The following is a 24613-nucleotide window of genomic DNA, read 5'->3' as shown; positions in this document are numbered from 1 at the left end:
ACCAATGAGCACTATATGATTCTATCAATGAGTCCCATGCTGCTTCAGGGACGAAGTGGAACAAATAAATAAAATAACTTTTCATTCATTGGAAAATAATACAGTGTGTAATGCTGTTAGATGAGCATCATTTTCACGTTGGTGTCCCTTTACAAGAAGCAAATGAGCGGCCTCTAGAGGACAAGACGATGACTTACTACATATATAGAACTACACATTTAAAACCGACGACGAGCTCCATTCCTGAAGTTGGCGTCTTATTTGGCCAGTGTCTTATTAAATGCTATCTTATTTAAGACAATGTTTTCTAATATAACTCAACGCCAAAGCAATTTATTTTGCTCAGAACTGATAATACAACAGTCAGTGTTACCTTTTACAAAATAACTACGATATAAATTAAAACAGATGATATACTTGGCTTGAATTTGCTGAAGGGAAAAAAGTAACTAAGAATTTTAACGGGTTAAAATGCAGTCGGCCACTCCATGGCACAGAGCTTTACATCAGCATCACCATTATTGCCCCGAACAGGATTTCACACATAATCAGTCGTGTAGTATCGGTACTCAACTCCGTTTGCCTAGGATGGAAATCATGACTAAGTTTGCAGGCTTGGACTGGGCGATTGCTCGGCGTTCTGCTGCTCTGGTCTGGTTCCGGGATGCAGTGACAGGCCGCCTTCTTGCTGTCGCTGCCTCCACGTGACTCGGTGGTTGGTGGAGCAGTAGGTAGAGGTGGGTGAGGGATGCTGCCCGGCGTGCCATGCTGTTCAACTCCTTGTTGAAGCTCGTCCAGAGACAGACCTATACCTGTCTATCCCACAGGTATGGACTCTACCTCTGCTTTGGAGGTATGGTCCTGATGATCGTCTCCGCCCTGCAGTTTGGAGAGGTCAGTAACCCTTTACCTGTTCTCCACTGTCTACCTGTATATACAGTAGACTCGTGTGTCTGTACATTTTGGAGGAGTTGCTTGTCTTGTCACAATATCGACATCCTGATGATGGGATTGCCAGTTAATGTGCAGCCTTCCAACTATTCATTCACTGAAACTCGTATCACTCTCTGCCATCGAGCACAAAAGAAGTTGGAAGTATGTAACCATCTGGAGGGCCACAAGCTGCACATATTTACCTGCGCGTATAGATTTTGTCTTTAAACTATGGCAGGAGTTTAGGCTTGATTTTCTCTGTGATAGATTTGAATGCCTTTTAGAGACAAATTAGGAACCTGATTGATAATAAAAGGGGTGCAGTCTGTTCTTTATAAAGATCATTCTTTAAGAATGTGATGGTTTTAGTGCAACATCTGCTTGTTAAGGTAGATTACATTTTATTTATAATTGATCCTGACTAGCAGAGCTCTTGTTGCAATTTAAGAAATGTTATTTTAAAATATCACAAGATGTTTTTATGGGTTTTGTAACTTCCTGTTGCTTCCGACTCCGACAAACTCTCGTTTATAAATAAAATGTATCTTTAGGATAACTTGTGTTATATTGTAGCTTATTCTCTACCAAGCAATGGTGTCTCCGTAAGAGTTCATTTAGCTAATTCAAGTCCTTCTGCCACTGTGACTGTAGTGTGCTACAGGCCTACATACACAGCTTCATCAAACTAAGCCATCAGAACCAGTGTATGTGTGTCTTACCGTATCATCGTGGTTTACCAGGATAGGTACATGATCATAGTAATAGAAGCCCATATTACCTGGACAGGTTTATGACCCGTTCAACAGCGCTATGGAATATGAGGATGCTATATATAAAACCATAATAATAATAATGATCTGAGGTCTAGCTGCTCTGATAGTAGAAGCTAAGATGGTTAGGTGTATGGCCAAAGATACCAGTGTAGCCTGAACTTACCTAGATTGTGAGTTCCTGCGGGAACAGGGCCCTTCATTCCTCTTGTATCTGTATGTCAATTGCTGTTTTGTACTTGTGATTGTCTGTTACATTTTCGTCTTTGTACAGGCCTGCAGAATCTGTCGGCGCTTCATAAATAAAGTATAATAATGATGATGAGCAATAGAAACCCAAAACATCAAGAAATTGTACAAAAGAAGACATAGCCGTTGCTTTAATGCTGCGCCATATGGTAGCACCCCAAATAACTTTTATGTATTTCTAAGGCAAAATTCTAGTGAAAGGTAGTACAAGTGGTACATTCTCAAATGGAATATATTTATGTATAACTCTAGGGATGCATGTACGTTACATTTCAGATTCTTAACGCGTATCGTAGTGAATATGCCAAAAAAAAATTCTATCAACAGGCATCAGCAGTAGTTATATTTTTAGGAGATCTGCCTCTATAGCCACTTGGATTTGATGTACCAAGTTTCAAGTTAGTTAATTTCTTATATGGAGCCTCTGTTTATCACATAATAATCTAAGCGTTTTATTACCTGTTACTCCAAGCACCAAGCTTACGCAACTCCTGATGTGTCTGTATGTGTAACTTGCTGGCGTTTTAATAAATAAAAGGTAATAATAAGTAATAATTAATGCAAGTGGCAACTGACTGGTCAGGGCTTAGTATTAGTGTGAATGTAGAGTATGTTGTATTGCCCTGAAATACAGGCATTGTAATCATAGGCAGCAACGATCCTCCACCCATGGCATGGCTCCTGAAGATTTCATTTCACATATTCATTTTTTATTTAACTTACTGCTGAATAAATATTTATTTTATTTAGTAAATCCTTTACTTTTTTTTATTGTATCATATGATAGTGATATAACCAAGCAACACATCAAGTTGGTTGCATTTTAATGACTAACAACGGCTAAAGCAAAACATTTGTTTGCACAAATCGTAAAATGCCAATAATGTAACTAATTCAATTAAAGGTTACTATTGAAGATTACTGTAAATGTTATTGTCTTGTGGGTCTACTAATGTATATTCCAAGTTCAACTCTTTTATGCTTTCTGAGTATGATCTGAATGTTAGCATTTTCCAGACACCTGGGTTAAACTCGCATGATATGTAATGGTTATATGTCCCTATTTCCCACTGACAGACTTAAATGAAAAGTAATATGCATTGGGTAAAAAAGAACGGTTTCCTCCCAGTAGTAAAGGAAGCATTGGGAGCTTGTAAACTTGCTCTGTGCCAGTGTGCAAGAGTAGGCCTTGTCAGCCACAGACATGCAAAACTTTTCACGATCATGGATAATTCAGTAAATAAATATTGTTGAAACGATGAAATTATTTGAAGTAGGCATATACAATATTACTAGTCTGTTGTTGGTCCTTGAGACTTAGTGTTTGTCGGGCTGGTCTCAATGCAGTCTCAATCGCTCTGATTCCGGTATCAGAACTCTCATGTTTAAAAAGGATGGATATATATGAATGTGTGTGTACACTAAAAGACCTTCTCAAATTGTTGCCAACATACTGAAACCACAACGCACAATCTATGTTTTAAGGTTTATCTTTTGACTTCCTTCCTCTTCGGTTAAGTTGGTTTTCAGTTGGGTTACATTCACAAAGCTTCTAGTTTCATATGAAGGGTATGCAAAGATCACATATACTGATAAACTATCTGTAAACTGGCAATTGCGGTCTTGAGGATGCTTGGAAAAATAAGTGTGTAGCTTCCTGCTAGCTACATTCAGCAGTCGGTGAGATGGAAGTAATGCAATGGTTGTGTTTCACTGCTTACCAAATTGAACCTACGCTGTATTTTATGCTTATTTTCAGGTAGTTTTAGAGTGGAGTCGAGACCAGTATCATGTCTTGTTTGATACCTACAGGGACAACATTGCTGGAAAGTCCTTTCAAAATAGGTAGAAAAAAAAGTTTCTACTCCTCATTTTCAGTTTATTTGAAAAATGTATCTTGCTATCTTGAATTTATTTTCCATAAAACCCTATTAATACACTACTTGGTAGTATGAGTTATGCTTCATATATATTTCTGATATAGGCTGTGTTTTTTTTTTTTTACCCCATGATATCACTTGCAGCACAAATGAGAGGATAAGTGCACATTGGGCTAGAAAAGAGGATAGCAAATAAGACAGGTCATAATATTATGAAATCTGACGTTATTAAAACATTAAACAAGCAATGAACGTGCATTGTATTCTGCAATCTGTACTACAAATCTTATAAATACTTTCTGAAAAAACGCAACTCAGGTGAAAATATTATAGACTTGTGCTTAATGGCTATAAAATGCTTAACTTTCCAATTTGTCTAACTACCACAAATTTTGGTGAGTCAGTTCAGCATCTCCCCAAAACGTAATGGCTGCATGTGTCCCTATGTTGATATCTGATTAATTCAAAGTTCCTTTGTTTTATTTTTTCATTGATCCTTGTACTGTCGTCTTGTATCAGTAATGTTTTTTCCTTTTTTTTTTTAAATGTAATTATTTCTATCTAGGCTCTGTCTTCCTATGCCTATTGATGTGGTATACACCTGGGTGAATGGCTCAGATCCAGAACTGGTAAAGCAACTAAGAGGGTATCGGGAACAGATGGAGGAAGACCAGAGGGTTTTAAGGTACACACAATGAGATTTGTAATCTTAAAGAGAGCCATAAAACCATTTGAAAGAGATCTTCTGAAAGAAAATATGTTTGAAACATACTGTTTTAATTTTTTTTTTAAGTAAATTTTTGACTTTTTTGATTTTGTTAGAATAAATTGGTTACACGGGGGCACTGTCTTGCCGTTGGTGTCCCTCTGACTCACCGTTGGGGTGGAGGTCTCTTCTGTTGGGAACGTATTTTTTTTTGTTTTGTTTTTTTGTTTTTTTTTTCTCTCTCTTTTCTTTTTCTCTTCTTCCCCGCTCTCTCTGGGTCCTCTGTCCCCCCTCCCCTGATTTGGTAGCTACCTTCTGCTGACCATGTTGTGTTTATGCCATTGCATCCGTTGTCTTCCGGCGCCTGTGGCGCCGCCTGACGGCTCTGCCACACTGCACGAGCGTTTTCGGTGTACCAGAAAAAAACAGAAAATACTGTCGACTACTGTTTCTTCAGGTTTCTTTCTTTATTTTTATGCCCTGTACACGTACCTGCCGTACCGGCCATGTTTCTATGTACCATCTCTTAATGCTGTACCATGGGTGCCTTTAATCTTTTTGAAGTCCTTTGCATTTTCTTATAGGCCCTGCGGGCTATTTCATGACTGGATGTTTGTTTATGTCTCTTTTACGCCATTTGCTGTATTGATGTCGACACCAATAAACATATTTAAAAAAAAAAAAAAGAATAACTTGGTTACTGGGAGATCCGGTTGAGGAAATACTTTTATTGGAGGACTGCACATCCAAAAATGAGTGCACATTACAATGTATCTGTTTCTGGGGATCTCTTTTATCTACTTGCTTTGTTTCCCTGGATTATGTTGTATTATGGATGGCAGCCTGCACGCACAGCTTCTCTTGCTGGAGGTAGCACACGGATTTAATATTTTCACTCACATTTTTATCAAGGATTTAAAAATGTATTTTTTTCTTTTTTAGGGAAATTCTTGGAAGAAACAAAACAGAGCCAACAAAGAAAAGGTAAACACGTATGTCTTAAGGATGTTATTACATTCCAAGAAAACAGGCAGCATTAAATATTTTAACGTTTACTATCTGAAAAGTGCGATTGTCAGGCTTTTCATGAAGCATGAAATGCAACCTTTCTCCAGGTATTTGATAAGTCAAAGTAGAACTCTGCAAATATTTGGTCGAATTGAATCTCAAAATGAATCTGGGCCAACAACTACCATTTAAATCAGTTACCAATAACCCCCTTAAAGTATTAGAAAATAAACCAAAAGGAAGTGCAGGCAAACCATTGCCTGGTATGGGTAGATATTAGCCTTGATAATGGCGTATCAGCTGAAATGTCAGATGTATCTCATTTTTCCCTGGTTTGCTTGCCCTTCTGTGCTGCTGCATTTCTCAGTAAGACTTTTGCATCTTTTTGGTTGTGTATCGCGTAATGTATTTTTTTTTACATTTTATTATAATCATTGTATGTTTTTCTGATGATATTTTATTTTGATGGTTACTTATTCTGATTGACTACAATAAATTGCTTTTATACGATTTACTGTCGTCTTAACTCTTTTATATTTAAGTTCTAGTGATAAGGAATTGGAGTGCCTGTTGACTCATTGCATCAGAGTCCCAATGCTGGTCGTGGATCCATCTCTTCCTGCAAACATCACTCTAAAGAACCTGCAAACATCCAAACCATACTTTCAATCTGCCACTAAAGTATTTCATGTCGCAAAGCCAAAGAACCCATCTACAAACGTTACAGTGATTGTGTTTGAGACACATGAGGAAGGTAAGGGAGTAAGAAATCTTGAACTTTGAGGGTTATGTATACAAAATGGTCCTCCTAAAAAGTTTACAATAGAGGAGCCAACGGGCACCCCTGTTGAGTGCCATTAGAGATGTCGAAAAACGAAGAATTCAGAGAGGGTCCTATCACTTTAGCGTTGGGATTGCTATAAAGGGCCATTGTACTTTTTTAAAAGAAACCAGTAATCCCAACAGCATCCAGAGTGACGCTCAGGAAATTCCAGCTAACGCTATCAAATGCTTTCTCGGCGTCTAGCGTCAGGAAAACAGAAGGTATAGATAGAAAATGAGCTTGTGAAATCAGATCTATCAGCTTGCGAGTATTGTCTTCTCCGGATCTGATAAACCCAGATTGATCTGGGTGGATCAAATCTGTGATCACCTCGTTCAATCTGTCTGCCAAAATTTTAGAATAAATCTTAGCATCTAGGTTGATTAACAAGATTGGTCTATAATTTGATAATCTGAAAAGTTTAAACAGGTGGTCGCAATCACCATGGAATGGTGATGCTCATTAGACCTTTCCATTCGTTGCCATATTGGTTTGGTCAGAATCATTTTTTGTACAAAATCCCACTGTTTCTAAAGATTTTTGTTTATGTAACATAGTTTTATTTACCGTGAGTATGGTCGAGGACATGTTCCTACATGCTTGAATTTTGAAGCTGGGAGGGGAAATGCATTGCTCCAAATGTGTTTTGTAATAGTTATCCATAATGGAAAACTCGGTTATGGTATTAGTACTGGTGTCAACATAACACTGATGAACATATTTGAATATGTGATGCGGATTGATTTGAGGCAATTGTATGAGTTTAGAATCCTTTCAGGTGCTGTCATGCAGAGACAAACCAATAACAAAGTATTCCAGCAAGCGTAAATGTAGAAAGATTTAAGGGTGACGTAACAATGTGCTGTATTGTTACTTCTGTATAGATTCACAGTTTTTTATTTTACAGCCGAAACTGCGCAGTTTAATGCTATATTGGAAAGTAGCAAGGAAACCATTTGGAGAGGATACATGGTATGTTAGGGTTTTATCTTATTATAATGTAAATGAATGATGTGTAGAATGTTTCATTTGCATCCTTTGTTAGTGTTATGTAGCATCAAAGTGCTGTATGCACTGTACCTCACACATACAATATCAGATTACAACTATTTTAGGGAAGGACACAGCTCCTGTAACTCAATGCCGAAACTTACAATCTCACATTAGATTGTAGCAATTTGGTTATTCTGTATCATCCTTCTATTGTTATTAAAGGAAAACAAGCAAAATATGTTAGACATTATTTGGTCTTATCACAATTTTATGTAAGAAGCAGGACCCATAATCCACTTTACTTAGGTGGTAAGCAATAACTGGAAAAATACAATTATACCTGAATACACAATGAAAATGTGTACCATGTAAATAAAATAAGGCACTTCAGTTTAGGAGAAAGCTAATCCACTTTTGAAGAGGTCAATACAACTGTGTCCATTCAAGATGTTTATGGGACAGTATGTGCAAAGTGTGAAAATGCTTGTTCAAAATGATATGCATGGACAAAATAAGATTGTTTTGGAGATGCCATCTTGCTTGAGTTTGAATTAAGTGGCTTTGTTGCTGTCTGCTTCTCTTTTTACACAGACCACAGATAAAGAAGCTCCTGGCTTAGTGTTAATGCAAGACCTGGCATTCCTCAGTGGATTCCCAGCATCGCTGAAAGAGACGGAGCAATTAAGAGCTAAACTTCCTGAAAATTTGTCATCCAAAATTAAACTGGTAAGAAAAAGGCATTTAGGCTGGTGTGTACTGCACACTCATTATCACATCACTGGGGGTCATTAAGGCTTCGTATGAAGCACTATTTATTACTTGGGTTTTTTTAAGCACTGAAATTATTTATTTCCACAGTAAACAGTTTTGAGTCATGGAATTTTTGAATCACTGAAAAGGCCATGGCGGAACTGGGACCCACAAAGGTCCTGTTTTTTTTCTGGGGAAGGAGAAGTAAGGTAGCTATAATGGATGGCACCTTCCCTCTATTGGTGATTTCAGTGGTCCGTGCCCTTTGGACCAAGAAAATCTTGCCCTTCTTTTGAGGAGAGAAGAAAGGGTTGAATATCCCTTCAGGGAATATGAAGGGCATTACATGTGACCAGAGGCGTATCTAGGGTATGGCTCGTGCCATAGGCGCCATTTGAAAGGGGGCGCCAGTGAGCGGCTTTTAAACGGCGTCTTTTTTTTTTTTTGATGCGGAGGAGAGAGAGGGGCGCCTAGCAACGGCTCGGCGCCCCTCATTCTCCTCCAAGAGGCCTCTACCTCCGTCCCGGTGCCGGCATTTCATGCTGAGCGCCGTAATATGACGTTATATTTCGGCACTCAGCAGTGAAGCAGCGGGCACCAGCGAGCAGCTTTTAAACACTGTCTTTTTTTTTTTTTTGATGCGGAGGAGAGAGAGGGACACCTAGCAACGGCTCGGTGCCCCTCGTTCTCCCCCGCATCAAAAAAAAAAAGACAGCATTTAAAAGCCGCTCGCTGGTGCCCGCTGCTTCACTGCTTCACTGCTGAGCGCCGAAATATGACGTCATATTACTGCGCTCCGCAGTGAAGCAGCGAGCACCGCAGCAGTGCAGGAAGACAGAAGACTCCCGTCGCTGGACCTCATGGTGAGAGAACTACAAAGGGGGAGAGGAAGAGGGTAGTAGGGAAAGGGGAGGGAAAGTGGTTAGAAAGTGACAAGGGAGGGAGAGGGGGTAGTAAAGAGTGTGAATTAATGTGTGGAAGTTTGGACAGGGGCGCAATTTCAGTGCTTGCCATAGGTGCTATTTTCACTAGATACGCCTCTGCATGTGACTAAACTTTGTGTATGTCGTTATACTGACTGAATAATCTTAATGACTGCAAAAGCTAAAATACTGTCTGTACCTTTAAGCTAAGCGAGTACCTTTTGAGAGTGTGGAAAGGTTTGATCTCCGGCCTTAAGGCTAGAATCCTGGAGTGTATTCTGGGCTGTGTGCTGGGGCCTGCTAAGGAACTTCATACTTTTCACATTGCACTTTTAGTAGCTTTTTTATTATTATTTAATTAATTCATTTTTTGTACATCTGTTTTTTTGTTTTTTTTTAATGGTTTTTGACCATGGGGACCTATGCCCACTGTGGCAGGCCATAACAACATGGTACGACTGGAGCAATGAGACCTTGTGCTTCACGAAGCATATATTTCTTATTTATAATATGTGTGTTTATGTATATATTAGGTGCGCACACACACTTTTTCCCTATGTGTTGTACATAGACAAACCTGCAAGACTAAGTCACGGACCAACATATTATAACCACTAGATGGAGCTGTTGTTCTGTTAATTTATTAAATTCATTCATTCAGAGCTTTTTGCATAACTAAATGCATTCATTTGTTAGAACTCCCCATAGCTTCATTATGATTTGTAAAGGAGTGTAATTGGTATTCGTGATAGCTTAAAATGAACACACTTTTTTACCCTAGCTTTAACAATGATGAAGTTCATGCAAAAGTTGTCACTGCTTGATCCATTGTGATTTACAGAATACATGTTACTGTCTGTAATTTATGGAAGGTAATGTTTAGCCAAAATGAACAAACATTATAACTGATTTTAAGTAATTTTACAATTCAAAATATATATGATATGTTGCTTTAGAATTCTTTACAAACAATGACAATTATGTATAAGGATCATGTTTAAGATGTGTTGGGGAAAGGTAAACCCAATATCTTTTTGTTTTAATAATTCCTTTTTTTCTATTTTCAAAATGTGGTTTTATGTGTGCTCCATTTCTTATAGGAGAACACATTCTTTTTGTAGCAACTGCTTAACAATTTATGAATAGTTAAAAACTGTATGAAACTGGCAATAAGTCATGTGGATGTAGAAAATGATTAAAAAATTAAAGTCCACTCAAAAGATGAAAAATCATTATCCATGTGAGTTTTCATCACATTTTTTAGATATCTTGTAAATATAGGGATAAAAAAAACAATACCTTGTTGCATTTTGATGTTTAAAAAACAAAAAAAACCCATCCAAATCCTTAGGGAATAAGAATCATGACATTTTACATTTTACGGCTACGCCCCGGGTGCCGCTCATCATGGGGGTGCCCCCATGCCAGAGACGGACACTAATGTCTGCCGCTAGAGGAGCAAGCTTGGTTGGGGAGATCAAGGATCTCCCTTTAACCAGCTTAAAGTTAATCAAGGGAGCGTGAGGTCTGTTAATGCAGACCCCTCCGATCCTGCTCCCTTGCGATGCGCGCTGCAACTGATGCCGTGCATTGGGATTTGATGTCATATCCTGATGCACAACACTGAAGCCGCACCCACCGCCTTCAGCGCTCACTGCACCGGAAGGACAGGGCACAGAAGAAGAAGAAGAGCCAAGAGGAAGAACGAAGAGGAGGAGGAGAAAAAGTGACAGTGAAAGAGAAAATGTAGGAAAACATTCAGTGAGAGTGGATTAGTAAGTGTTTGAGAGTGATGGGTGTTTTGCTGTAGTTTATGCTGAATGTTTGTGAACTTGTGTGTGTGATAGCATGGATGTGTAAGTATGTGTGTGTGGGGGGGTAGCATGGCATAGGGAGGCTGTAATCACATTCCTATCATGCCCAGGTTCCAGCATGTACTGGCTGCCTGGGCATGATATGATTGTGATTGCTTTATAGTAAAGTGTGTTTAAAATCAATTTATTTAAATCAGCACGGCCAACGTTTCGGACCACCTCCGGTCCTTTCTCAAGTTTTGAGAAAGACGCTGTGGTAGGCCTACACCACATCAATGTTTGGCTTAGTATATAGTGTTAGAGGTCATGCTGCATTATTGTCAATGTCTGGCTCATTATGCTGTACCATCTTCAGTGTGTGCCTCAGTATATAATAACCGTTATGCTGTAGCACCGTCAATGTTTGCCTCAGTATATAATAGTTATCCTATACCACCGTCAATGTTTGCCTTGGTATATAATGATAAGTTATGTTGTACCCCTGTCAATGTTTGGATCAGTATATAATGATATCAGTTATGCTGTACCACCGTCAATGTCTGCCTCAGGATATAGTGATAGGTGTTATGCTGTACCCCCGTCAATGTCTGCCTCAGTATATAATGATAACAGTTATGTTGTACCCTTGTCAATGTTTGCCTAACGATAGAAGCTATGCAGTTTTAAAGTGTGTGTGTGTGGGGGGTGCCACATACAGGATCTGCCCCAGGTGCCAAATACTCTAGGTATGCCCCTGGGGAGATGGTTAATAGGGCATTGCCCCCTTCCGCATATGCCTATGCACTTTTTTTTGCAATACTCCACTTACTTACAATCACATTTACAGTAAGCACAGCAGGACATTCTACTACCTTTGCGTCTGCGTCTATTTTGTCTCTGTCATCTTTATAAATAACCTAATTTTGTAGCTCTGTAGAACTTGTGCTATATAAACATTCATAAATTTTACTCTTGTTCTATACGTGTTTTTATAATTATTATTATTAAAGAAAAGGACAGAGGTTTAGAGTGTTGAGAAAATTCTGTGTCGAATATATTACAGATAAAGATTAATAACTATTATTGCCTTTTCTTATCTAAGCAGACATTGAGGCACCGAGGAAAAAGAATAGCTTTCAAATGTGCTTTCATGTACCACATGAGCCGACATAAACGTACAGAACTTTTTTCAATAATCCCGGCCTGAGTTGTTTTTGCATATAAAATTGGCTAAGTAGATGTTCTCTGTTTAGTAGAATTGTATGCTGTGGTGGCACAGCACGCATTTAATCGTATTTTGTCCATTACAGAACGCTCCTACGTTCTTAGAAAGCGTGATATAGCACCGTGACATTCATTTTTAACCTGAAAATAAAAGTAATGCATTCTTTTGTCTATCTCTGCAATGACCATGAAATTCAATACGCGTTATGTAAGCGAAGGCTTGTCCAGTTGCTCTTCCTGTATAGCAGAACTATTCATGCCAAATGGGGAATATTACACCACAGTCAGCTGCCTCTCCATTTATTGTCCATAAGTCTGAATGCAAATGGTGTTCTGTTTTTAGATGTACGTCGGATGCCTCTTCTAACTGCCATCCAACAGTGATCACAGTTTATTTCGGCCTTTAGTGCAATCAATTAAATTTTACGACCAAAATGCAAAGAGACAACGGCCTGTTTTAGTAGATAAAACTTGATTGTTTTTGCGTGCTGCAGCTGTTGATTATATTTGTCATAAAGTAATATTTTAACTTGAAATCTCTATTTCGTGTGAAGGCTTCGCTATGGGTATTGTAATTGATGACCGTTGGTAATGGTTTTGGGTATGTCATTTCTTCCACTATACTTATAGTATAGGTTTCATGTTAGAAATAAAATATAAACAATTCTAGTTAAGAGAGAATAACAAAAGAACATGCAGTAAAACTTTAACCAGATTAACACGGAAAGGAGGTAAAAATGGATATATTTTCTCTTCACCATCATTTCTCCTCTCTGCCACGGTTCTCTGGTTGAGGTACACCGTTAAGGATCTTGACATTAAAATGAAATGTCGGACATAGTTATATGGCCTAAAAACGCATGATTTTGTGAGGAAAACCAAAATTAGAAATCAAATTATACCAACTGAAAGGTGGACTTGGATATGCAGTCAACTGCATTTTTACACATACTTTATCAGCAATTAAACAGCAAGGTACAGTCTGTATTTTTAAGAATACAACTTTAATCTGTCTCATATTGGCATTCATTTTATATGTTTTATTACTATATTTCAGAGGCTGATTTAGATGCAACATATATTGTTAAACGTTGTTGCATTTTTTAAGACCCTGAGCGCTTTTGGTGCATTTATTCTCTCTGGAATGTTATTTGGTTACTTTTCTACATGACTTTACATAGTAAAGCAAATAATATATACTTTTGGTTTGAATGTTTGGAAGAAAAAAAAAAAGACTCTTAAAAAGACACTAAGATGTCTACTCCCTGTGCGTTTCTTTTTTTCTTCTTTTTTTCTTCTGTTGACAATTCTTTAAAAATAGGGCCAGTTGAAAGATCTCACAACAGCTTTTTTCTATAACCGAGTTATTAAATAATTTACAAATCAAGTGATTGACGCCCTCCAATGTAAAAATTAGTTACATATGCATTTTACGTGTAAACTTCAAATAGGGGTAAACGTGGAGCATTTAGCCCCAATATTTTATTGGTTGCCAGGGTAATCACTCAACTTTTAACTATTAGCATAAGTATTGTTAAAAAAGCAATCCCCACTATCACTACAAAACATCCTTTTAGAAACATCCATTTAGAACATCTAAATTAGAAATAATGGATCACGTTTTAATAAGATGATGGGCTTCTCCCAGCTGTCCTTTCCCCCCCGTTTTTATTGATCAAAGGTTGTAGTTGTGCCCCTGCACTTGATGTGTGGTTTAAAATAAGACAATGCATCAAAAAATGCTGCAATCACATTTGCTTTCTCTTACGGTGTTTAAGCTTGTTCCTAAATAAGTATCGTTCTGAGTGACAGAGGTTTTGAGATATTTCTCCCTTGCGTCTGGTGTCTATGGACAGGGTGCATTTTGTAAAGCATAGCTACCCTATGCAGCCAGACTATAACTGTCCTTTCATCACTGTGTGGTGTATTAGGAGATAGGAGGTTTGTTACATGTTTCTAATAACTAAACTCATGTGTCATAGGCAGCTCTCAAATGTCAAAGGCAGGACACCAGAGATTGAGTTACACCAAGAAAAGCAGTGGGGCAACTATCTATCTAACCTTCTAATGCTGAAGGTTTTATAGAATTGTTATGACAGCATCAATTCCTCCTCTGCTCTCCCTCTGTACACATAGGCATGGGGTCAAACAAACACAAGGGACTGTGTGGAGGAATATTGGGCCCTGCTCATCCAATGTTCACACTCGATTTTATAGAGTTCCACAGATATCTAGTACATTTTTATATTATACATAAAATATATTCAGTACGATTGATCTAGATGAAAACTACTAAAATGAATGTATCCATTTTAGTACTTTTCATCAAGATCAATGCTAATGAATTCATATCCCATTTGACTGTTATTAGTAACCTAATTTTGTTTAACCTGATTTTGTTTAATCACTTTTTATTTTTGCTTCCTTTTAGTTACAGCTGTATTCCGAGGCAAGTGTGGCGCTTCTGCAGCTCAATAACCCCAAGGATTTCCAAGAACTACATATACAATCAAAAAAGAATATGACTATAGAGGGAAAAGAGCTAAGTTTTAGCCCAGCATACTTTCTTTGGGATCTGAGTGCTGTCAGCCAGGTATGCCAGAGACGTCACTGTTTTCCTTCTTTGGTTACTTGCCCAAACGTTAAATGGTCAGTGTAACAGGCTTCTAAGAAACAGTCCGTTAATTGACATCTCCCTCCACTCTAATTGGGGCTCAAAGGTCACAGATCTTTTTTCATGTCTGGCAGATCTACACTGCTTAACAGAAAAGTAATTGAGCTGGTGTGGTGCGATAAATAGGGTTATATCTTGTACTCCGGTGAAGCCAAAATAGAAATAAGCCGATCAGAGCACTCAACAAGTTTAGGAAGTGACAGCAAAGCAAGTTGTGGTCTGTTCATGTAAATGTAGTCGCATATGGCCCCAAACAGCAGGCAGTATCTGGATTTGCCTCTCACTCCAATCTGGAATAATGGCAGCATAAGTAACAAATAAATGTTGGGCATGGACTAAGTATACAGTACATAAAATTGTATGATGCAGTTAGCTAATATTTGTGTACATAAAATAGATTGTAGTAAATCTCTATTGTTCGCTTTTGTACAAACCAGATGTGTAGTTTTTGTGCATGGAACTTCATGTTGTTGGCTGTGTGTATTCACACTTCTGTCTGGGTTCTGTGTTAAGAATTTGTCGCATTATCAGCCTGAGCAATATTGATTTAAATGCTGCATTTGTAAAATAAGTTATTTGTTTCAATTCCAGTATTTTGATTACTTACTGAACTGTCCATAATGGTGTTGCCCACCCACGTGCTGCTGCAACAGCACATTTGCCTAAATTGTTGCTGAGCACAGAGCCGGCTCAAGACAAAATGCCGCCTGGGGCGAAGTTTAAAATGCCTCCCCCCCCCATATTCACTATGTGGTTCCTGATTTTTCTTATTACATGGACAGCAGTCAGCCAAGAACCAGAATGCATAACCGTATAATTAATGATGAGATAAATTTCTTCTGTGTGGGAACAGGAACTTTTTTTGATTAAAAGAGAGGATCTTGTTTTCATTGTTTATAAGGAGTATACCTGTAGTATTTAAATAGCTTGTTGCTTAAGCAGTCAATAAACATTGAAACCTATGAAATCCTGCAGGCATGTTGTAAAGCGGTACTGAGCGATAATCTCAGGGCAGATAACATTGATTGACACCAACAGGCTGATATGCTTTCACATTTTACATTCATGGAATGTACAAGTGGTAAGAGTTTGCGAGCATGAAAGCTAAGAAATAAGCATCATTTATACATTTAAAAATGTATTATGTCAGAGACGTACTTGATGCGTCACTCTTTCATATTCAGTACGTGCTTTGAGGAGTGATTACAGCACACATTAATCACCGCCTGTCCGTGATTTTTTGGGGAGGGGCATTTAAACCAAATAAAATATTATATTCAAATAGCTAGCAAAACATCTGGGGCAATATATGTCCTAGTGTAGTTAAAATGATTTTATCTATATTAAAAATGAATTCAGGTTTAATTAGCCCTTGAATAAGTGCCCTTTAAGTAAAATAATGCCCCACATATGATGTGTCGGTGCTCCCATAATAGGTCAGACTGCAACATTGTGTTGCATGGAAACGCAGCTTTAATTCATCTCCATTAGAAGAAGGATATGTAGAATTTAAGTCCTAACTAGTAGCGCCAGGATGAAATCAAACAACATTGCCACAAGACACATGTTTAAGTCTTGTTTATATTTAATAAGCATTTACTGACACAACACATAATCTAGATAGAAAATCTCTTGGAGATAAATGTATCTCCATATTAAGTTAAGTTAGTAGGTGTGCTCATATTATACTTAATGCCTTGGTAACGGTCCCACTTGACCCATCATTCCACACAGAGCCGGCCTTAAGTGTTCTGGCGCCCTGTGTGGACTACTCCTCTGGCGCCCCCCCGTCCCAAAAAAAGAAAGGAAAAAAATCTCCCCCCTCTGCCCCTTCTCACTGCCTTCCTTCCCCTGCCCCTTCTCACTATCTACCCCCACTCCCTATCCTTACTTACCTTGTTGCCGGAGTCCTGCGGTGGGAGAGAAAGGCGCCCGTCTTCCCGCTCTGTCGTGGTGCGCGCTTCACAGCTGAGCGCCAGAATAATTCCGGCGCTCAGCACAAAATGCCGGCACCGCGACGGAGTCACGGAGAGTGAGGGGCGCCGAGCGGTTGCTGAAAACTTCACGAGCAACCGCTCGGCGCCCCTGCCCGGGACTTATATGAAAACACCGGGTTTTTTTTGTTTTTGGAGGATGTTAAATAAAGTTACAAAAAAACCGATGTTTTAATTTAAGTCCCGGACGGCGCCCCTGTTGCCATGGCGCCCTGTGCGGTCGCACACCCCTAAGGCCGGCCCTGTGTCAGGGTCCTACCTCACTCCCCCGTCGGCAGCACAGGTCTCCACCCGATGGTGGAGTCGCGGGACGCCCGGGACTTCGTCCAGGCACCACGCGGCCCCGTCGCGGTCGCGGCCTACGGTAGGACTCCAGTGCAGCGAATGCCGCACGGGAGAAACGCCACACGTGGAGTGATGGCGGGGAGGCGTGGCCGGCGTCTCCAATAATGAATTACTCCTGGTCAGGGGCGGGACGAGTAGTGATGGACAGTCACTACTCCATTGTACATACTGAGGAGGGGAGGAGCTGATTTCTAGAGGGCTATTTAAACCCACAGCTTCTAGGCCTCATTACTTGATTGTTCAAGTCTCTACCTACCCGTTTTGCTGATACCTGTGTTGAAACCTGTATGCTGTTACCTCTTTACTGGATTTACTGGACTTTTGACCTCGGCTTGTTATTGGACTTTGATATACCTCTCCTACCCTTGATCTCGGCTTGCTTAATGGACTTTGCTACACTTCACCTACCCTTGACCTCAGGATTGCTACACGGTACAGTTTATGCCTTTTTCTATTCTGTGGAATAAACTTGCTGATATTCCTGATATTGCCTGTTCTGACTCTATCACATATCTGGTGTCTCACTGCGCTACGCTCCAAACCCTGCATACCCTACACCCTGATTCCACAGGGTTATGTTGCCTCTTGTTTCTATGGCATTTATCCGCATCACTCCTCAGTCAGTAACGCTCCTTTCATCCTTGGCACTTATAGAAAAAAACATAACATCTATACTTAAACTAACATGTCAATCATATAAAAATGTTTAGCAGATATAAAAAAAATGCGCAATAATGGCTTTTAGTGGGCTACATTATGCATTTGTTCTTGTGTTCGACCCATTGACGGTGTGTATGTATAAATGTAATATACATTTTTGTTATAATTGGGAATTTAAAGCTAAGGCAAGATGAAGACATTTCAGCAAGTCGTTTTGAAGATAATGAAGAACTCCGGTACTCTCTGAGGTCTATTGAGAAGTATGCACCCTGGGTGCGGAATATTTTCATTGTAACGAACGGACAGATTCCGTCTTGGCTGAATCTGGATAATCCACGCGTCACTGTTATAACTCATCACGTAAGCATTGCCTAATTTGTTGTTTTTTGCATTAATCCCAAGTGATCATATGATCTTGCACATTGCAATGTGATCCTAGATAGGTACTAGAGATAGTTACTCTCTAGAAATGGGGCTGGTTAGGGGAAAAGTTGTTTACCCATTTTACGTAATGTTTATCGTTTTTCTCTGGCACTGGGTAATCTGGGAGGGCTATGGCCATCGCCGCCTTAGGATCATGCAGCCCTATCAACAAGGGATGCACATGAAAATACTTTGTAAGGAAAAATAATGTAACCTTTAGCTAATAAGCAGAAGGAGAGCAATCCCATTGACATCAATGGGAGCACTTTCTGCACAGTGGGACTGAACCTTTTAATGAATATTTAAAAAAAATTCTACAGAATTTCATTACAAATACCATCATTGTTTAGGAGTTGGTGCTTAAATAATATTGCACAGATATCCTTGTTTATATAAGATTTTAAAATTGCAGGATCTTCCCATATGCATTTGTCCCTTCCCCACCCTATAGCTATTTCGTATGCAGGAGATATGTTAAAGCAGTAAATAATGAGAGGCTAGAACTTGTGTGATGGTTAGAGCTGATTAGTGTCATGATTTCTGATGATGGCAGCAGTATTTTACCGAGACCATAAAGACCCAGTATGCCTCTCATATGACCAATTGTTTGTGGAATTTCTACTAATGGCAAGCAGTCGGTAACAGAATTGACTGTTATACATATATACTGTGTAAGTATGTAGTGCTTGATGGTTTTTGTTTCTTTCCAGGATATTTTCCTAAACACAAGCCACTTACCCACATTCAGCTCTCCTGCTATTGAATGCCACATCCACCGAATAGCTGGGCTTTCTCAGAAATTCATATACATGAATGATGATGTGATGTTTGGAACACGTGTCTGGCCCGATGACTTTTATAGTCATTCAAAGGGACAAAAGGTAAGTTAAGTATCAACAAGGTAGCTTTACTCTATCAGTAAGATCTTTCCCGGACAGAAATTTCAAGGTACATGGTTTCCAGATGTTCTTTTGAAGAAGCACAAAAAACAGGCAATGTGGAGGACTGTATATGCAGTGGTCAGCCAAGGAAACTTAGTCCAGCAGATGAAAGACACATCATGCTGCTTTCATTTCTCAATCAAAAGGTGTCCAGCAGTGCCATCAGCTCAACATTCAAAGAAAACAGTGGGACCCTGGTACACCCGTCTACTGTCTGGAGAAGTCAGGTCAGAAGTGGCCTTCATGGAAGACTTGCGACGAGGCCAATTGACTCAACTATTCACAAAAACACAGGAACTGGGGTGCAGAAAATTGGCAGCAGGTTCCTTGCAAGTTTGGGGCTGATACTTATCCACCATACAATACCTTAAGGGAGGAACCTGATTGGTCCCAAATTTATTCTGCAGCATGACTTTGACCCCAAACATACAACGAGTCGTAAAAAAGGGATGGTAGGGCCCCCACATATGCCCAATCTCAACCGACAGTCTGGGATTACATGAAGACAGAGATGCAACTGAGGCTGCCTAAATTCACAGAACTGTTCTGCAAGATGTTTGGAACAATCTGCCTGACGAGTTCTTTCAAAACTGTGTGCAAGTGTACCCAGAATTGATACTGTTTTGAAGGCAAAAGTTGGCCACACCAAATATTGATTTGAGTTGAATTTTTCATCTGTTCGCTTTACGTTTTGTTAAACGATAAAAACAAATTTATACCATGTTTAATTTTTACTTCGCAGCGTTAAATGTTTGAACAGTACTGTATATGTACACACACACACACACACATATATATATATATATATATAACTTGAGTATGTGCACACATATCTTTTATTCAGACATTTTCACTATAATATTTATATACGATCTACAAACAGCATTAACATTTGCATTTCCATTATTCAAAACCCATATAAATGAGTTAATGGAAACTCCTTCTTGCATTTCCACTAAGGTTTACTTGACTTGGCCAGTTCCTAACTGTGCGGAGGGTTGTCCAGGATCTTGGATTAAGGATGGCTACTGTGACAAATCGTGTAATAATTCAGCATGTGACTGGGACGGTGGTGATTGCCTTGGTGAGAATATTTTAAACCTTTTAAAGCTTCTTGGGTTTCATTTTAAATGGCAGATCATTTACACACATAATTGCTTTAAACAACAGCAATGTGTTCACTTATTGGATGAAAATGTATTAGCCTCATTTGGCCTTTGCTTTAGGATTTTTTCCAATGAGTGCAAGTTTTTACCACAGTCTTAGAATGTGCCAATACACCCATTAAGGGTCAGGCACTTTCCTTGAGGTACTTCCAAGTGATTAGCTTCTGCTCTGTCATTCCAGTTCATACTGTTGCACTCATCAAGGTGATGAGAAGCCCCGGGATTTAAATAAACATTAATCACTCTAAAATACACTGGCTGTAAATATATTATCTCTGAGACCAACAGGTGCATTTTCTTACTTTAACTGTGAAGGGTGTCACTGTTGTAAATAGTTTCATCCCATGTGTTTAGAGAAGACATCTATCTAGATCTTCTTTTAGTCTATAAATTAAAGATTCTGGGATATCACTTATGTGTTAATGCCTCTTGCCACAATGCAAAGTCTCCTGGTTTAGTTTTGTGGGAAATGCAGTGGTGTAATTGTGACAGTGTTGGGGGAATATAAGTTTTTAAGTTATTAACTTAATGGGAGAAGGGCATATATTGATATGGGCAGTGGCTTAGCTGTTTGAGGGGAATGATGGTACACACCAGCTATTTGGGGGCATTGACAAGCTGGGGGCAAAGATGGGACAAGCAGACTGATTGGGGCTTATGATGGCACTTATAAGCTGCTTTGAGGCAAAGACCCTCACAAGCTGTTTGGGGCAAAGTTGGCACTGTGGGACATGTTGCTTGGTGAAGTTGGGGCCCCCGGGGAAATTTTCACACCAGGGCCTTGTGGCTTCTAGTTACACCCCTGGATATGGGCTAAAATGTGACCATAGCTGAAGACCCTCTCACAGCATTTCCTAGTTGTTTTATCTACATCTCTAAAAACATGTCAATGTTTTAAGCCCACTTATGTAAAGTAAGTTCTTTCTGAAACTGTTACAACGTATAATTAAATTGCAGATTTTCTTTTTTACATGTTTTTTGTGTAGTTTTTTTTGCTTTGTTGAATGTGAAGATTAAACAATAGGAAAAGTAAATTATGCTTATTTTCTTAATACATCTTATTATCTGGAATGTGCATATAGTTATATTGTATAGATTTGCAACTAGTTTGCTTTTTGCTCATTTGTGTGTTTTCCTGTAGGAAACTCAGCAGCCGGACGCTTTGGCCCTGCCATAGGTGGAGGTGGCTCACTGAACGGACATCCTTGGCAACCTGGAGTGGGAATAACTGGTGTTTCCTACTGTAACCAGGGATGTGCCAACTCCTGGCTTGCGGACAAATTCTGTGACCAGGCTTGCAATGTTCTGAGCTGTGGGTTTGATGCTGGAGACTGTGGACAAGGTACAGTATGGTGGAGTTTTTTTTTTTTATTTATTGGGTAATAAGTTGTAAAATTTTTAATGCAATAAATAGATTACTCAGAGGCGGCGCAACAAGAGGGGGATATGTAATTCTATCAAGAGCCATTCACCAAGCTTGTAGTCAAAGAATGGTGACTGATGTGGCAATTTTTTCAAAATGGAAACCCTTGTATTAAGATGGACAATGATAGTGTTAATGGTCTGATATTAACCTTTCTATGACCTTTCTAATGTGTTTGAGTGGCTTTCATTATTAAGCCATTAATAATCCAATCTAAATATTCGGGAGATTTATTGTATTTTGTGTAAAATACCAAGCACTTATACACAAGAACGTGTACTTATGTACCATTAGCATAAACAGAGGATTACAATTCTGCAGACACTAAAAACATCAATAAATAAAGCAACATTGCATCACTGTGCCATATTAAACAAATTAAAATTAGAGATGACCAAAAGCAATGAATTGTTGGAGCCTTCCTAGCGCATACAAAATAGTTGAAAGTAGTCGTTCAGAGCAATCGGAGAGCAATATCAGTTTCTAAAGCATCTCTGTGTAATCTCAGGTAGCAAGGTTCCTGTGGGAATCTGTGTTGAGGTAACTCACCTGTATATTACTCCCACCATCTAATTAATTCACTGTTTATGGGAACAGCTAAGCTGTAGATATACTCTTACTTAAGAAGGTAATTAATTTTTAAAGAGCATTGTAGATTGTTTTATTAAAGCCTGCTAAAAAGAATCCTTACGTAATTGACCTCCACCAAAATAAATTAAAAGCAATAAAATCCCCAATACTAGGTACTGCAGCTGTTAACAGTTCTGATGTAATGTAATCACCGCCACAAAGTGTCTGTACTGTAACATCCAAGTAGCTATAAGCATCATTGTGTTTGTGCTGAGGTGGGAACCACGAATTACAACAGAAGGTACAGAGCAGATTCTATTGACCAAATAGCAGTATGCACAGGTAGAACCTATCCAAGGGGCAGTAACAAGCTCTGTATATTCAGACCCATTATCCCGATCCAGCAATACATTTAATCATCCTTTAGTAAATAAAATATGTACGTCACAGGGCACACTAATGCATCTTGTGTGCTTCTGGGAAAAACATAACATGTTATCTCTGTAGCATTTATGCACTGTGACATTATGTGTGCAAAGCGCAGTCCAAAGTTATTTACAACATTGGAACCTTACTTCTTTTCATTTCCTGGTGATGTTTGAGGGTTATTGCTCATAACAATTGTAGCTGTAATTGAAAGTAAATTAGACTTTGTTGCAACCATAGCTACATCTAGACCTTTTAATGTGACATGTGTAATAGACATAACACATACAGTACAATTATCTGCAGGATCCATGTGCAATGGTTAAAATGCTTTACATTTTTCTTTTCAGATCATTTTGGTGAGATGTACAGGATAAACTTATTGCTTAATCAAACTCACTATCTTGTTCCAAAAGGAGAATGTTTTCCATTCTTCAGTTTTTCGAGTGTAGCAAAGAAAGTGGTTGACGGTGTTTATGAGGATAATCCCATTGTCCGTCATGCTTCTATAGCCAACAAGTGGAAAACAATTCACTTGATCATGTATTCTGGAATGAATGCAACCATTGTTCGTTTCAACCTCACTTTCCAAGATCAAAATGACAAAGAGTTTAAGATGCAGATTTTTGTTGCTGTGGACACCACAGAGCAACCAAAAAGGAACATAACATCTGTACCTAGGGAAAAGGATGTTGTCCATTCAACACCCCCACCAGAAGCAGAGGTCCTGTTTGAAGATTTTCCTGAAGAAAAGCGCTTTCCACAGCTGAAGAAACATTCGTCTGCCAAAAGCAATCACCTAAGTGCTGCAATCCCCAGTGTCAATGTTTCACATCTTCCTAACAATGTGCAGCTTGTACTTCATGAGCTTGACCAGAAGCTGAAAAATGGAGACATCACATTAAAAGGATATAATTTGTCCAAGGTGGCCCTGCTTGCCCATGGAGATACTGGCCTAAAACAGGATGGCAAACAGGCACAAAACTGGTGGCAGCTACTCAAGGATTTGGCACAAGTCCAAGCGGGGGGAATACAGGAGTCTAAAGAAGCCGGTCTTTTGCAGGCAGTAGACTTACAAAAGAATAAATTCCAATTTGAAAAAAAGGGACCTACACATAACTCAGAACCTAAACCAAACGAAGATGTGTTTGTCCAAGAAAATCAAAAAGTTACCAATAAAAATGCATCTGCTTTCAATAAATTAGGTGGCTTAGGTCAAGAGACATCCAAGCACCCAAAAGACAATGTTGGGGAGAATGGCATTGTCCCAGGGAGGAAACTGCAGCAATATCAGCCACACTATGAAGGGTTTTTACCTTGGGAAAAAAAGAAGTATTTTAAAGACCTCCTTGATGTGAGTATGAATGTTGTGAACCTGGAGGATTTTAGAGCTATATGAATAAGTTACATGTCAGTATCAATGTGTGAGGGAACACAATATGGAGAAGATGTACCTCTGCCCGAGGTAGGTCCTGGGTGCAGGTGAAGGTACCTTACAGAGTGACGTTGGACAGCTTTCGGTCTTTGTTGTCCAATGTTTAGTCATTCTAGTTTTTATTTCAACCCCTTAAGGACAATGGGTGGTCCCTAAACCCATTGAAAACAATGCATGTACAAGCCAGGCCAGGACTGGGACACATTTAAGACTAAGCAGCCCATTTTTATTTATTTATTAATTTATTTATTGTTAAAGCCCACCCTTCATGTACCATCTTTGCCTTTCCCCAAATCACTTAAACATTCATGATAGACACAAACACTTACTCACTCATTCACACAAATCATTAAAACATATTCATTAATGCAGTCTCACAAATCATTCAAGCAATTCATCCACACATGAATTCATTAATTCTCATACGCATTCACACAATTCATCCACACATTTATTCATTCATTCTCGTACGCATTCACACTACCCCCTCTCCCCATCTTCCCC

General features: G+C 39.0%; 1 protein-coding gene across 1 annotated transcript in view; it reads left to right on the top strand.

Annotated features, from left to right (window-relative positions):
• Window positions 1-765: 765 nt before the first annotated feature.
• Window positions 766-24613, top strand: part of LOC149299722 (N-acetylglucosamine-1-phosphotransferase subunits alpha/beta-like) — a 30729-nt gene continuing 6881 nt past the window's right edge. The window contains exons 1-13 of the mRNA XM_089486021.1: window positions 766-894; window positions 3712-3797; window positions 4398-4517; window positions 5481-5522; window positions 6095-6300; window positions 7277-7341; window positions 7954-8088; window positions 14484-14645; window positions 17906-18085; window positions 18859-19029; window positions 20050-20173; window positions 21397-21597; window positions 23025-24028. Of these exons, the coding sequence (XP_089342147.1) occupies window positions 766-894; window positions 3712-3797; window positions 4398-4517; window positions 5481-5522; window positions 6095-6300; window positions 7277-7341; window positions 7954-8088; window positions 14484-14645; window positions 17906-18085; window positions 18859-19029; window positions 20050-20173; window positions 21397-21597; window positions 23025-24028 (2625 nt within the window). The remainder of the gene's footprint in view (window positions 895-3711; window positions 3798-4397; window positions 4518-5480; window positions 5523-6094; window positions 6301-7276; window positions 7342-7953; window positions 8089-14483; window positions 14646-17905; window positions 18086-18858; window positions 19030-20049; window positions 20174-21396; window positions 21598-23024; window positions 24029-24613) is intronic.

Source organism: Sceloporus occidentalis, unplaced genomic scaffold (assembly GCF_023333645.1).
Source record: "Sceloporus occidentalis isolate IW3139 unplaced genomic scaffold, rSceOcc1.0.p SCAF_28, whole genome shotgun sequence".
NCBI classification, from domain to species: domain Eukaryota; kingdom Metazoa; phylum Chordata; class Lepidosauria; order Squamata; family Phrynosomatidae; genus Sceloporus; species Sceloporus occidentalis.
The sequence above is the reverse complement of the archived record's forward strand: the minus strand, read 5'-3'. Positions and strand labels throughout refer to the sequence as shown.